Source organism: Zosterops lateralis (genome assembly GCF_965231275.1).
Source record: "Zosterops lateralis genome assembly, chromosome: 17".
Lineage (NCBI taxonomy): Eukaryota > Metazoa > Chordata > Aves > Passeriformes > Zosteropidae > Zosterops > Zosterops lateralis.
The window spans coordinates 1,011,152-1,027,073 of record NC_139777.1 but is presented as its reverse complement, the minus strand read 5'-3'; the positions used below and the strand labels follow the sequence as shown (position 1 = coordinate 1,027,073).

Genomic DNA, 15,922 nt, shown 5'->3' with positions numbered 1-15,922 from the left:
CAGACTGATGTTGTTCTCAGGAGATACAGATTGTGATGTTCCTCTCAGGACACACAGACTGTGATGTTTCTTCTCAGGAGATACAGATTGTGATGTTTCTTCTCAGGAGACACAGACTGATGTTCTCAGGACACACAGACTGTGATGTTTCTTCTCAGGAGACACAGACTGATGTTCTCAGGACACACTGACTGTGATGTTGTTCTCAGGAGACACAGACTGTGATGCTCAGGAGACACAGATTGTGATATTCTTGGGAGGCACAGACTGTGATATTCTCAAGAGACACAGACTGATGTTCCTCTCAGGAGGCACAGACTGTGATATTCTTGGGAGACACAGACTATGATGTTCTCAGGAGGCACAGACTGATGTTGTTCTCAGGACACACAGACTGATGTTCCTCTCAGGAGGCACAGACTGTGATGTTCTCAGGAGGCACAGACTGATGTTGTTCTCAGAAGACACAGGCTGTGATATTCTTGGGAGACACAGATTATGATGCTCTCAGGAGGCACAGACTGATGTTCCTCTCAGGGGGCACAGACTGTGATATTCTCGGGAGGCACAGGCTGTGTTGTTCTCAGGCTGTGATGCTCTTCTTAAGCGGCCTTGGAATTACCGTTTTTTCCCTGGCCATGATGCGAGCGCGTCATCCCTGTGCCTGAATAACAAACACACTCAGAGCGCTGCTGGAGGCGTGGGAAGGCCCCCAGACCTTCCTGCCCGGGTATCCAGGTATCCTCTGCCCGGGGCTACCTGGCCAGGCCGGCCCATCCCCGTTTCCGGGCAGGTGAGGAGGAGGAGGAGGGGGAGAGGAGGAGGAGGAGGAGGAGCGGCCGCTATGAGGCTGCTGCTGCTGGCGTGTCTGCGGGCACGGACCGGGAACGCCACCACGGCCGCCAGGATCCAGTGAGTGCCGGGCCCGGGGAGGATGCGCCGTGTCCGCTCCCCGCGGGGCTGTGTCCGCTCCCCGCTCCCAGCCCTGTCCCCGCTGCCCCCCGGCGGGCACGGGCCCAGCGCCGCCGGCCACGAGCGGAGGGGCCCCTCCCGCCCAATGCGCTGCCGGAGAGCGGGGGCGGCTCCGCCGGGCCGGGGGCGGGCGGGGGGCGGCGGCGGCCGAGGTGATCGGCGGGGATGGGGACACGGCGGGGATGGGGGACACGGCGGGGATGGGGGACACGGCGGGGATGGAGGACACGGCGGGGATGGGGGACACGGCGGGGATGGGGACACGGCGGGGATGGAGGACACGGCGGGGATGGGGGACACGGACAGGGATGGAGGGGACACAGGGGGGATGGGGGATACGGCAGGAATGAGGACACGGCGGGGGTGGGGATACGGTGGAGATGGGGGATACGGCAGGGATGGGGACACGGACAGGGCTGGGAACACGGACGGGGATGGGGGGGATATGGCGAGGATGGGGACACGGACAGGGATGGGCGCACAGCCCCCGCTGCGGCGCTGCCCGGGTATCGCTCCCGGTGCGGGCAGCGGCAGCCGGCGGGGCCCGGAGCGCTGCGCTCGGGACACTGGGCTGGGGAGGGTGGGGTGGGGATGCTGGGCTGGCAGAGGATGGGATAAGGATGCTGGAGTGAAGATGCTGGGGTGAGGATGATGGGATGAGGATGCTGGGCTGGGCATGATGGGGTAAGGATGTTGGGGTGGGGAGGATGGGGTGAGGACGATTGGGGTGAGGATGATGGGGTGAAGGTGCTGGGGTGAGGAGGATTGGGGTGAGGATGATGGGGTGAAGGTGCTGGGGTGAGGAGGATTGGGGTGAGGAAGATGGGGTGAAGGTGCTGGGGTGAGCAGGATTGGGATGAGGATGCTGGGCTGGCAGAGGATGGGATGAGGATTGGGGTGACGATGCTGGGGTGAAGATGCTGGGGTGAGGATGATGGGATGTAGATGCTGGGGTGAGGATGATGGGATGTAGATGCTGGGGTGAGGATGCTGGGGTGAGGATGATGAGCTGTCGGAGGATGGGGTGAGGATGATGGGATAAGGATGTTGGGATGAGGATGCTGGGCTGGCAGAGGATGGGATAAGGATGCTGGGCTGGCAGAGGATGGGATAAGGATGTTGGGATGAGGATGCTGGGCTGGCAGAGGATGGGATAAGGATGCTGGGCTGGCAGAGGATGGGATGAGGATGCTGGGCTGGCAGAGGATGGGATAAGGATGTTGGGATGAGGATGCTGGGCTGGCAGAGGATGGGATAAGGATGCTGGGCTGGCAGAGGATGAGGCGCTGCTGTCTCAGGGTGCCCCAGCTCCCCTCCCAGCCCGGTGTTTCCCCGGGATGCCCTGGCCAGGCCGGCCCAGGCAGTGCCGGGGCAGCTCCCGGAGCAGCCAGAGCCATCCTGCAGCAGCAGCAGCTGTGCCAGAGCCCCTCCAGTGCCTGCCCTTGCTCGGGGCTGCAGCTCTGGGGGATGGCACAGCCCAACAGAACCCAAATGTTCCTCATTGTCCCCGTTTAACTTTGTGACGTGGGAAAAGGATGGGGCTGAGAGCTGGGGCTTCACTATCCATGTGAACTAGGAAAAAACTCAACAAAACACCATAAAAATGTAACAATTTCCCCAATGGTTTTGTCCTCTTGGAGGCCTGAAATAACAATTTGGTTTCATCTCATCCAAAAGTCGCCCACAGTTTAGTTGTTTATCCTCAGGTGAATCTTTTGGGATATTCTGCTGTTACAAGTTTTCCCTGACCTTGATCATAACGTGTAATGTTATGCATGGAAACATCCTCAGACATTAAGTTTTCACACAGTTTGTCATAAAAGTGCAGCCTTACACCTCTGCAGGGCTGCTCTGTTTTTTGTACAAGAACATATCTGATAGTCCTGTCAGTCACCCAGGCACTGAAGATACAAAGACCAGAGAAAACTCAAAGTTTTGGTGTTTTAAAACAATAATCATGACTAAAATTTTGACACAAAACAACTAAATTCTTACGTGTATATGTATCTTTACAGATATTTTTATGCCTGTGCATTTCAGCAGAGTTCCTGTGACATCCTGCATTTCCTTCTTACCCTTTGCTCTCACTGGATAATACAAAACTAGTTATTCTTCTGGGCATCACTGCTGATTTTTCCTCTATAAAGTTATTTACCTTTACAAATTAAATATTTACTTACCTTCTTCTTCCAATTGCACTTTGAGGGAACTCAGCCACACGTTTAGACTGGAGCTAATCTAGTGGAAAGCAGGGTTTGCATTGTTTCTAGTGAAAATAAGTCTGAATAAGCCAGAAAGAACAAATAGGATCTTATATCACACTGTCTTTTTATTTACACAGGAATTCCTTGTGTAGGGAATTCCTTGTAAAAAGGTGTGGGGATTCCTCATAGAAAGTGTAGGGAATTCCACATAGAAAGTGTAGGGAATTCCTTAAAGTGCAGAGAATTCCTCATAGGAAGTGTGGGGAATTCCTCATAGAAAGTGTAGGGAATTCCTTATAGAAAGTGTGGGAATTCCTTCATAGAAAGTGTAGAGAATTCCTTATAGAAAGTGTGGGAATTCCTTATAGAAAGTGTAGGGAATTCCTCATAGAAAGTGTGGGGAATTCCTCATGGAAAGTGTAGAGAATTCTTCATAGAAAGTGTAGAGAATTCCTTATAGAAAGTGTGGGAATTCCTCATGGAAAGTGTAGAGAATTCCTCATAGAAAGTGTGGGGAATTCCTCATAGAAAGTGTAGGGAATTCCTCATAGAAAGTGTGGGGAATTCCTCATAGAAAGTGTAGGGAATTCCTCATAGAAAGTGTAGGGATTTCTCCATAGAAAGTGTAGGGAATTCCTTATAGAAAGTGTGAGGAATTCCTTCATAGAAGGTGTGGGAATTCCTCGTAGAAAAGTGTGGAGATTCCTCACAAAAAAGGTGTGGGAATTATATCATATATCTCAATACACATAAAATCCATATTCCAATTAATTTTTGGCTTCAGCTCTATCTGTGCATGTGCATAGCAAGTTACTTGTTCAGTTTTTTTATGTTTAATCCTGAACTTTTGGTTAAATATAAATGAAACAATGACATTGTCTCCGGGTTGAGGTGTTGCCAGCATAGATTAATTTTATGGCTTAATATTCCAGTGTATCCTCTGTTTATGACACCACAGCTCTTCCAATAACTGCCTCATCTTTTCATAAATAACACATTCATTTCCTGACTTTAAAGTAAGTGGTGACAAAAGTACCAGAATTTAATTTGGCTAAAAAAAAAAAAAAATCAACTTGCTAAAACAAGTGGGGTAATGAATGTACTGTGGGCTTTATTCATTTTAATCACCTTAAAAAATATGGGCAATAAAGAATAAAGAATGCAGCACTAAGCAAAAGTCTGTTCAGCCTTAGAAATGAGATCAAAGAAGGCGTCAAGGAAGAAAAAAGATTATTTTTCCCGACCCCCTGAAATGTTTTGCTCATCTTTTGTCACTTGGTGGTAAGGAGGAATAGAAATCCGGCATTAATAAGTTAATTAGAAAGATTTAGATGAAGTATTTTGCCAATATGTGGATGTTTTCTGGAGAGGGAGCAATTGTTTTGGCTCTCTGAGCTGGCCAGTGGAGACAGCCCTGCTGTAAATCCTCAGGTGAGAGAATTAAATCACCTGGGAGAGAATTAAAACCACAAATTCAGCGGGGCTTTGTCGTTCCTCTGGACAACTGGTTTTTAGCTGAGACGTTTATTGGACTAACTCAATAATCTAAGTGTTTTTACTATTTCATCTCACCCTGTGTGCCAGGGGGGCAATCCCATGGGAGAACTGTGCCAGGGCAGAGGATCCTCCTGTCCTCAGGGCAGGTGTGGGACCTCCTGCAGCTCCCTGCAGGCAATGCACGGGTGCTGGGGGATCCCTGGAGATCCCTGCATGCTCTGCACGGGTGCTGGGGGATCCCTGGAGATCCCTGCATGCTCTGCACGGGTGCTGGGGGATCCCTGGAGATCCCTGCATGCTCTGCACGGGTGCTGGGGGATCCCTGGAGATCCCTGCATGCTCTGCACGGGTGCTGGGGGATCCCTGGAGATCCCTGCAGGCTCTGCACGGGTGCTGGAGGGTCACTGCAGGCTCTGCATGGGTGCTGGGGGATCCCTGGAAATCCCTGCAGGCTCTGCACGGGTGCTGGGGGATCCCTGCAGGTTTCTGCAATGATGCTGGGGAATCCCTGCATGCTCTGCAATTGTGCTGGGGGATCCCTGAGGGACCCCTGCAGGCTCTGCACAGGTGCTGGGGGATCCCTGCAGGCTCTGCAATTGTGCTGGGGGATCCCTGAGGGATCCCTGCAGGCTCTGCACAGGTGCTGGGGGATCCCTGCAGGCTCTGCAATTGTGCTGGGGGATCCCTGAGGGATCCCTGCAGGCTCTGCACAGGTGCTGGGACATCCCTGCAGTTGCCTGCAGGCTCTGCATGGTCCTGGGACATTGCTGCAGGTTCTGCATGGGTCCTGGGAGATCCCTGCATGCTCTGCACAGGTGCTGGGACATCCCTGGAGATCCCTGCAGGTTCTGCATGGGTGCTGGGGGATCCCTGCAGGCTCTGCACGGGTGCTGGGGGGTCTCTGCAAGCTCTGCACAGGTGCTGGCACATCCCTGCAGGCTCTGCGCAGGTGCTGGGGGTTCCCTGGATGCTCTGCAATGGTGCTGGGACGTCCCTGGAGATCCCTGCAGGCTCTGCACGGATGCTGGAAAATCCCTGCAGAATCTGCATGGAATTCACTGATTCAGAGTGAATTTTATTCATAGTTCTCTCATGCCAATGCATCCCCCAAATGCCAGTGCAATTTTTCCATGTCGCTTCAAGGAGAAGTTTGAGAGGGAAATAAAATGAGGGACATGTTGTTTTAACAGCTATGAAAAAAATAAACCCATTTACAAAGGAAACAGAAGATCAGGCTGGGTTTCAGCTCCTGTAATTTGATGAGTTTCAGAGGGGATTGTGAGCATTCAGGTCTGGCCAGGTTTGTGGAATGGCTCTGCTCATTTCCAGGCTCTGGGTTGTGCCACAGAAGTTTATGAGGAGCTGGAGCAGAGGGGCTGTGCAGAGCACACAGCTGAGGGAGGGAGATAATTCATATTTTTGGCTGGAGCCTATTCTGTGCCATTCAAGAAGTGTCAGCTTATCCACCTACTGGGAATTTTTTAGAAATCAAACATTCTTTGTCTGCAAGGAATTCTATTAAATCAGGATCTGTTGAAATTGAGAAGGTAAATGTTTCTGAAAGGAATAAAGTAATATTTCACAGCCATGATACCTCAGAAATAATCCCAATTTTACCTCTCATCAGCCAGGCTGTGTTTGGAACCCTAAAATTCTCTTTTTTTATATATGAAAACCTGGGAGCTGCTGAAGGAGGGAACTCTGCCAGGCAGGGAAAGTGAGAAGCAGCCATCAATTATGTAGGGAATAAAAAATTCAACATTGCAAAACATCTCTCGGTGTTTCCTAGATGCGTGTTAGAGGAAAAAAAAATGTGGGTTTTGTGTAGAAATGTGTCAGAAAAGGGTTGTAGCTTTTAGCAGGATCTCTCTGCACACACAGGAAAATTCTCTCAGAAGTTTCACTTGGAAGATTTCTGAATTTCCAAAGAATGCACCAAAAAAAGGGAGGAATTTTAATATTAAAATGAATATTAAAATGAGCAGGACTGGGAAATCCTTTGTTCAATATTCAGGTGGGTGTAAGAAAAACCACAGTGTGAGCAGTGACCAGGCCAGAATATATTTATATACATATTATATATATATATATATATTGTATATTGTATATTGTATATAATATATTATAATATAATACAATATAATATAATATAATACAATACAATATAATATAATATAATATAATAATATAATAGAATCTATTAAATAATCTATAATATACAGTATTATATATATATTATTTAATATAATTTCTTAATGGTTCTTAAGTGGAATCTCAGTTTCTGCAGTGAGGGGGTTTTCCATTTGTATCTAAATAATGATGCCCAGATCTCCCAGCTGTGGAGAGAAAAAAAGAAATAATATGTATATTTTATAATATACAGTATATTATATATTATCTATAATAAATGTACTAGATAATATATTACATATTAATTATATATTATATTATATATATTGTATATTCTATAATGTTTAATATAATGTTTCTGTCCTGGGCCAACCCTCTGACACCTCAAGGTTTGAGATAAAGCCACACCAATAGAATTTATTTCTAAAAATGCTCTTTCACGTTTATTAAATTACTAAAATTGATGTTTTCCTTGTGTTTTCTGCCTGGAAAAACACCCCAAAATCTGGGATCTGACAGCTCAACTGCATTTTAGAAATATTCTTTTTAGGAATATTATTCATTTAAAAAATATTCTTTTTCCCCAAGCCATGGCCTTGGCTTCCCTGAGAGTTTCAATAGAAGAAAAAACACAGAAAGGCAAATTGTAGATGTGAAAATAATCAGTGTTTGTTCAGACACTTCCTTGGGAATTTATCTCCTTTATTAAGAACTTTGATAGGGAAAAATGTGGCCTCGAGATTTCACATTTTCTGTGTTGTCTGGGACAGCAGGAGCTGCGTTGGTTTTCATTTCTCATTGAGAAAAAATGTTTATTTGTGAAATAATAATAATTAATAATAATGTGAGCAGACATTTGGCAGGAGGAGGGAGATGTGGATGATTTGTCTCCTCATTTTTCACAAAATATCCTTAAATATAAAGTGCTGCAATAAATAAATCTGCACAGCACTCCATGATTGAGTTCCTTGTGTGTGAAAATCGCTGTTTTTTTCTTTTTTCTTTTTTGGTTATAAAGATGAAAAGGCGTTTAGGAAATATGGAAATAACCCTGTATATTTTAATATTTAAATAGTACCCAATAACTCAGCTATGAATTATTTGGAGCTTGTGGTTAATGGTCAATGTCAATGGAATAATAAAAAGTCCATGGAAATGTTTAGGGGTTCAAGGCCTCTTTAAATCCAGAAATTTGAATTATTCTGGGAATATTTGCTTCTTTTACCTTCTAAAAATGTATGCAAATTATTTTATTGAGTGCTCCTGAGTAGAATTTAAAAAAATCTGAAAAAAAAGAAATTATTTTTGAAGTAGTGGAGGTAATGCAGAATTTGTGAGCCTTGGGGCACTCGAGGGAGTCCCTCTGTATTTACTGCAGGAACAGCTGGCACTCCCCAGGGAGGTTTGGGGCTGTGCAAAGTAGTCATCCCTAGGATGTTAAAAATAAAATAAAAAATAAAATAAAAAAATAAAATTAAATAAAAAATAAAAATAACCCACCCACACTTTTAATTGGAATTCTTTCTTCTTTTTTTTCTTTTTCCCACTCCTGCAGGACTCACCTGCAGGCTGCAGGTCACAGCTGTGTTCTGAAAGATGCTTTTCTCTATGAGAGTCCAGCTGAAATATCCAACCTGACCTGCACAGACAAGTTTGATGCAGCCCTGGCCATCCACCTCTATAAAGGAGGGAGACTCCTGCAAGGTAATTTTCTTTTTACTTTGCAATAAAAATAAAACACTTAAAAAAAAAAAAAAAAAAGTCCTGCAATGCTGTTGTTGTTGGCTTTTCAAAATCCCAAATCAAGAGCTGAAAAAGCTTTACAAAAGCTCAGGAGTTTAAATAAATCAGTTACACTGTTTTAAAAACTATGATGAAAGAAAGAAAAATTAACCAAAAAAATCTCTGAAAGGCAAGAGAGGAAGAGTAAATTGCTGAGATGATCAAGGTGTAAAAGCTGTTGCAGACAAAAAAAAATTAAATAAAATTAAAAAAAAAAACTTAAAAATAACCTAAATAAATAATAAAAATAAAATAAATAAAGTAAAAAAAAATTACAACTCCCTCCAGGTTTCCTTTTCAAGGATTTTTGCTCAGAGAGGTGATTCAGTATTATCCATGTATTTTTTCACTGCTGGTCATTCCATGTTGTCCAAGTCCTCGTTGCCTTGCAGGGAGCAAAATTCCTTTTGGGATCATCTTTGGTGGGACAGACGTGAACGAAGACGTGAAATGCAAAGAGAAACGGCAGGTGATGGGAGCAGTGCTGGAGGAGGCCAGGTAAGGGACTGGGGGGATAGTTCTGCCAGGAGAGGGCATGGGGGGACAGTTCTGCCAGGTGAGGACCTGGGGGAGATATTTCTGCCAGGAGAGGGACTGGGGGGCTGGTCAGCAGCTGGACATGGGCCTGCAGAGTGACCAGGTGGCCAAAGGGCCAATGGCCACTAGCCTGGGTCAGGAATGGGGTGGCCAGCAGGGGCAGGGAGCTCATTCTGCCCCTGGACTGGGCACTGGTGAGGCCACACCTCGAGTGCTGTGTCCAGCTCTGGATGGACACTGAGTGCTGTGTCCAGCTCTGGCCCCTCAGTTCAGGAAGGACATTGAGACACTTGAACGTGTCCAGAGGAGGCACCAAAGCTGGTGAAGGGACTGGAAAACAAGCCATATGAAGAACGACTGAGGGGGCCGGGGGCGTTTATCCTGGAGAAAAGGAGACTCAGGGGTGACCTGATCACTCTCTACAACTCCCTGAAGGGGCTGTGGACACCTGGGGTTGGGCTCTTTCTCCAGGCAGCACTGACAGAACAGGACACAGCCTTGAGCTGCACCAAGGGAAATACAGGTTGGATATCAGGAAGAAGTTTTTCATGGAAAGAGTGATTAAATACTGGAATGGTCTGCCCGGGGAGGTGGTGGAGTCACCATCCCTGGATGTGTTTAAAAGGAAACTGGATGTGGCACTCGATGCCATGACCCAGTTGAGGTGTCAGGGCTGGGTTGGACTCGATGATGTTGAAGGTCTCTTCCAACCTGCACATTCTGTGGTTCTGTGAAATCACACTTTTGGGTGGCAGATCTTGCAGGAAGTTTTCCACACACACACTTGGGGAAGATTGGGCCAGCAGACCAAGGTTGGACTTCCTCAAATCCTTCTGATCTTTATGTGTTTTATTTTGTGGCTCAGTGCTGGAACAGTTTGATCAGAAAACAGTTTCATCACAGTCTGTGTGCAGTTTGTTTGATATTCCCTCTGCTCCTCACACTCAGTGAGTTAATGAATTAATTAATTAATCACAATTAATGTGATTGTTCACAGAATGCCTGGTTGAGAAGCAGATCCCTCAAGCACAAGCAGATTTGGTTTTTATCTTTTATTTTTTTTCTCTCCTGCTAATGGGATCCTTTCCCTGGGTTCCATCAGCAAAGAAGCAGAGACTGAAAAAGTCTGAAAAAAGACTGAAAAAAGTCTGAAAAAAGACTGAAAAAGTCTGAAAAAAGTCTGAAAAAAGTCTGAAAAAGACTGAAAAAGTCTGAAAAAGTCTGAAAAAGTCTGAAAAAGTCTGAAAAAAGTCTGAAAAAGACTGAAAAATACTGAAAAAGACAAGCAAATTCTCTCAGTTTTTAGGTGAAATGACCAGGGAGTATTTTCAGGGTGTTTTGAAACTCTGGCAAGTCCTCAGTGTAATCACCAAAAGCAGATGAAGAACTGAGCAGAAACCACAGGAAATCACTAAAAACCAACAGGACTTTAGAACATTTTTCACAATTTCAACATCCCCAGGAGAGACGTTTTGTCCTGGCCGATCCAAAGGTCTGTTGGCTCCAGCAGTGTTTGGTCAGGCTGGGGGAGGAAACCTTTTCCTCATTGCAGGATTTGGGGCCAGGATTCTTAATTTTTCCCCATTTTTCTAACAGTGAGCTGTTTTTGGCTCACTTAGATTATTTAATGATATGTATTATAATATATTATATAGAATATACAATATATATAATTTAATATATTATATTATATATATTATCTAGTATATCTATTATAGATAATGTATAACATATTGTATATTATAAAATATACATATTATTTCTTTTTTTTCTCTCCACAGCTGGGAGATCTGGGCATCATTATTTATATCTAAATGGAAAACCCTTCACTGCAGAAACTGAGATTCCACTTAAGAACCATTAAGAAATTATATTAAATTATATATATATAATATTGTATATTATCGATTATTTAATAGTATATATTATAATATATTGTATTATATAGAATATGCAATATATATAATATAATATATGTATATAAAATATATTATCTAGTATATATATATAAAACCACAAATTCCTGCTGGAACATGTAGGAAAATCTTTCTTTTCCATCTTGGATCAGGCTGGTAAAGCCTCTGATCTCAGTTCTTATAAAGAGTTTTTTTCTGAAGTATTTTTTTTTATTTTTTTTCCCTGTTTAAACACTTAAATCAGATGATCTCAACTATTTTTGTCCTTCTGTCCAGGTTTGCAGTGGCTTTCACTGTGGAGATGAAGGAGCTGGCAGCAGCAGAGTGGGTATGTTGGAATATTATATATAATTTATATTATATTATATTATATTATATTATATTATATTATATTGTATTATATTATATTGTATTATATTATATTGTATTGTATTGTACTATATTGTATTGTAATATATTGTATTATATTATATTAGTATATATGTATTGTATTGTATATATATATTATATTATATTACATTACATTATATATTGTATTATATTATATTATATTACATCACATTATATTAGTATATATGTATTGTATTGTATTGTATCATATTGTATTATATTATGTTATATTATATTATATTATATTATATTATATTATATTACATTACATTACATTATATCATATCATATTATATTATATCATATCATATTATATTATATATGTATATATGTATTGTATTATATATATTATATTACATTATATATTGTATATTATATTATATTATATTATATCAATATATAATTGAATTTGCTGCTTTTTGCTGTCATTTTGGTGACATTGTTCCCTCTGTTTCTCAGAATCCACCTCCCTCCCATCTGGGACCTCTTTTATTTCAATTTCTTCTCCCAGCTCATTTTTAGTAACTGAGTCCTCAAAGGAGCAACAGGGAAAACCAAAATCTCTGCAATTTAAAACAAACAAAAAAAAAATCACTTTTGTAGCTTTTATTTTCTGAGCTGGCTGGTCATGCTTAAAAATTTGTTTCTGAATTGATTTTCTTTTCATTAAAAAAAGAAAAAAGTATTCCACAAATCCACAGTTGGAATTATAGGAAGATATTGAGAGAGGAAATTGCTTCTTTAATCACGTAAATTAAATAAGCAGCAGCACAGCACTTGAGGAGTGATTTTGGAAGTGCAGTAATTACCTCTTTTACTGCAGCTATTTGAAAATAATTTATTTGGCAATTTTTATTTGCAATAACTACCCAGGCACCAGTTTTCCTGTCTGGGCAAGTTTAGATATTTGACAGCACTTTCCGAAACTGATACATTTATAAATTATATTATGGATAAACCTAAAGTGGATTTTCAAGATTTTTTTGGGAACTAGAGCTGATTTTCAGCTACACAACTGAAAAAATTTGTTTTATTGCAGGAAAATAGGATAATGATCCTAAGAAAGGATACAGAGAAAAATTCAAAAATATATATATTTGTACTGACTTGGTAATTGTGTTTATTGCAGAGTAGATTCATTGATACTGTAAATGGAGATAATAAATGTAAATTACATTGTAAATGTAAATGTAAATTGTTTGCTTTTGGTGTTACTTTATGTATGTGATGGTTAATTTTGATTTTTAATAGTTAATTTTAATAGTTAATTTTGATTTTTAATAATCACACCGATGTGGTTTGTTACTCTTTATTGTGGTGTGGGGGTTTTTTGTGGTTTTATGGGGTTTTTTGTTGGGGTTTTTTTGTTTGGTTTGGTTTGGGTTTTTTGGGGTTTTTTGGTGGGTTTTTTTGGTGGGTTTTTTTGGTTTTGTTTTGTGTTTTGTTTGTTTATTTATTTATTTATTTTGCTTTTTTATTTTGGTTTGATTTTTTGTTTTGTTTTGTTTTGGTTTGGTTTGGTTTGGTTTGGTTTGGTTTGGTTTTTTTGTTTGTTTGTTGGTTTGGTTTTTTGGGGGTTTTTTTGGGGTGTTTTTTGGTTTTTTTTTTTTTTTTTGGTTTTGTTTTTTAAATTGAACAGATATTTTTATGCTGAACTCTGAAAATCATTTTTCTCCTCCTCCTCTTTCCAGCCAGATGCCAGGAAAAAAATTCACATCCAAAGCCAAGGTGAGACCTTTGAAATCCTCATTTAGACATTTAATTCCTTTCATCCAAAATCTTTATTTTGTGTATCTCCCCCCTTTGCCCCAGCCACATTCTGCAGAAATTGGGATTTTTCCAATTCTGCATTTGGGATTTTTTTGCCCCTGACATTAATCCAGGCTCCATTTCAGCCCCTCAGCCAAAAATTCTCCATTTATTTGATTCTTTTATAGGAATTTTCCTGCAGGGCTGGGAAAGGTCAGATAACACTGAGATTTCTCCAAAAGCTGCAGAAGTTTTTGGGGTTTTTTTTTTTGCTGCTGAATAATTATTAAATTATTAACGTTTTGAGCTGAATAATTATTTCCTGAACCTCTTAAATTAATTTAAATATTTCAAAGTGAATTCCCAACTCAGTGATTGATCCAGGGAACACAAATCACTATTTCAGGTGTGAGGATTTAATTTTCTAATTTTATTATCCAGGGCACACTAAACATGGGAGTCTCTTTTATTTACTATTATTATTATTATTATTATTATTATTATTATTATTATTATTATTTTCACACAGGAATTAAGACAACACCCAGCGAAACCTTTGACTGGTACAGATTTCTACAAAATGCAGGTAAAACTCATTTTTTTTCCCTCTGTGTTTATTCTAATATTGTAAATTTCTAATATTCTGTGTTATTTTAATAGATGTCAGGGATGTGAGAAATAATGATCAGCAGGGGAGGAGAAGAAGAAGAATTGATTGAGAATTTTGCAGTCTAATTTTTGTGGCTTAGTGGCCTGTCCCTGGAAATTTAGAGGTTCATTTAACTCCACAAACTTCACAAACATCAGAAAACTCAGCAATTCTTCACTTTGGGTGAAGTTACTGCCTTGGTTTGTGAAGAACAAACCGCTCTGTAAAATAAAATAAAATAAAATAAAATAAAATAAAATAAAATAAAATAAAATAAAATAAAATAAAATAAAATGGCACAGCAATAAATGTCTGAGATCTGCAGGGGCTTAAAGTGTAGTGATGGAATAAGGAATAATTGGGCTCTTAATTATCAATTTTGTGTCTGAAGTGGCTTTCAGGCCAAAATTTGGTTCCTCTGCCCCAGGAAAGGGACACAAACCCAAACTGGACAAATTTATCCTCAGAATAATAAAGTCATTGTCTTAAAGACTAAAAAATCAGCACTAAATCTGTGGATTTCCTTTCTGAGGAAGGCACTCAATGCTTTCAGGTGCTCAGGAGGTGGATAAATGAAATATTTTTAAGAAGAGTAAAAGACTTGCTGTGGTTAAGAATTACCTGAAAAAGAAAATAAGGTTATTTCCCCTCTCTGTCTCATCGTGGCTTGGATTTTGTTTCTGAACAAAAGCAGAAATGGACAAATAAACCAGAAATGGGCAAATAAACCTAAATAATGTGCTGTTCTCTAAAGGTCTGTAGAGCACAACAGTGAACTCAAAATCAGGGGTTGGAAAATTAATTTTTAAATCTTCTTTTTTACCTCTCAGCAAGATAATGTTGGCATGACTCATTCACTTCCAGGCCTGCAGCTTTCAGTGAGATCAGAGATTTGCACTAATACATTTATTTTTATTTTTCCTGATAACACCTGCAGGGCTGGAGTTAAATGAATCTCCACTTTTCCAGAATCTCTTTAGATAACATTTGTACTTATTCCTGCTTTCCTTAGTAAAAACAATGTCCTTGCTGAAGCCTCAGAAATTATTTAGGGGTTTTTTGGTGTTTTCCTATGCAGGTTTTTTTGATGGCCCGGGTGGAAAATGTCAGAATTCTGTTCTCTCTGACAAAAAATGGGGCAGAGGGAAATTATCTCAAATTGTGCCAGGGGAGGAGGAAATGGGAGATCAGGATAAATTTCTTGACCCCAAGGGATGTCAAGCCCTGGCAAAGGGTAATGGTGGTTGGAAATAATAATAATAATAATAATAATAATAATAATAATAATAATAATAATAATAGTAATAATATGGCAATCATAATGATAATAATAATTAATGATAATACATAGTCGTATATTATAATAATTTTATAACAATGTTAATGATAATAATAGTAATGATAATAATAATAATATATTGCAATATACTATAACAATTATATAATATAATGATAACAATCATAATGATAATAATAAGAAATTAATGATAATAATACATTATCATATATTATAATAATTATATAATATAACAATGTTAGTGATAATAATAGTAATGATAACATATTGCAATATACTATAATAATTATATAATAATAATGGCAATCATAATGATAATAATAAATTAATGATAACAATACATTATCATATAATACTTATACAATATAACAATGTTAATGATAATAATAGTAATGATAATAATAATAATATATTGCAATATACTATACCAATTATATAATATAATAATGACAATCATAATGATGATAATAAATTTTCACTTTTAATTATTTCCAAATTATTTATTTTAATGAATAATTATTTCTTCCAGGCATTCCCACAGACACGGGCACTTTACATCTGTTCCTTTTGGTCTGTGGGCTGAGGAGAGTCAAAGACCCTCTTTATTTAGTAGAAGTTTTCTCAGGTGAGTAGTGACCATTTAAATATTTTTCTTTTGTCACTCAGTGCATTCTTTTAGTCCTTTTATTTGGCCTGAGCTGTTTTATCCATCAGCACGTATTTACATTGGAGAAAAGCAATTCTTGTGTAACCATTGATCTGCTCCGCACGTTATTTCTGTGCCACGTCTCCCCCACCC

The 15,922-nt window shown here is 40.2% G+C and overlaps 1 protein-coding gene across 4 annotated transcripts in view; it reads left to right on the top strand.

Moving 5' to 3' along the window:
- The window catches only part of GLT1D1 (glycosyltransferase 1 domain containing 1), a 33,289-nt gene that overhangs the window by 866 nt on the left and 16,501 nt on the right, over positions 1 to 15,922 (top strand). For 3 of the 4 annotated variants that reach the window (XR_014591310.1, XR_014591311.1, XM_083874114.1), the window contains exons 1-7: positions 830 to 912; positions 8,359 to 8,507; positions 8,978 to 9,083; positions 11,315 to 11,366; positions 13,120 to 13,156; positions 13,707 to 13,763; positions 15,653 to 15,748. Coding sequence is in view for 2 of the 4 variants with exons in the window: in XM_083874114.1 (XP_083730240.1) it covers positions 845 to 912; positions 8,359 to 8,507; positions 8,978 to 9,083; positions 11,315 to 11,366; positions 13,120 to 13,156; positions 13,707 to 13,763; positions 15,653 to 15,748 (565 nt within the window). In the remaining 2 variants the exon portion in view is untranslated. Of the gene's footprint in view, positions 1 to 829; positions 913 to 8,358; positions 8,508 to 8,977; positions 9,084 to 11,314; positions 11,367 to 13,119; positions 13,157 to 13,706; positions 13,764 to 15,652; positions 15,749 to 15,922 lie in introns of those variants that run through there. The other variant, XM_083874115.1, reaches the window with a different exon arrangement.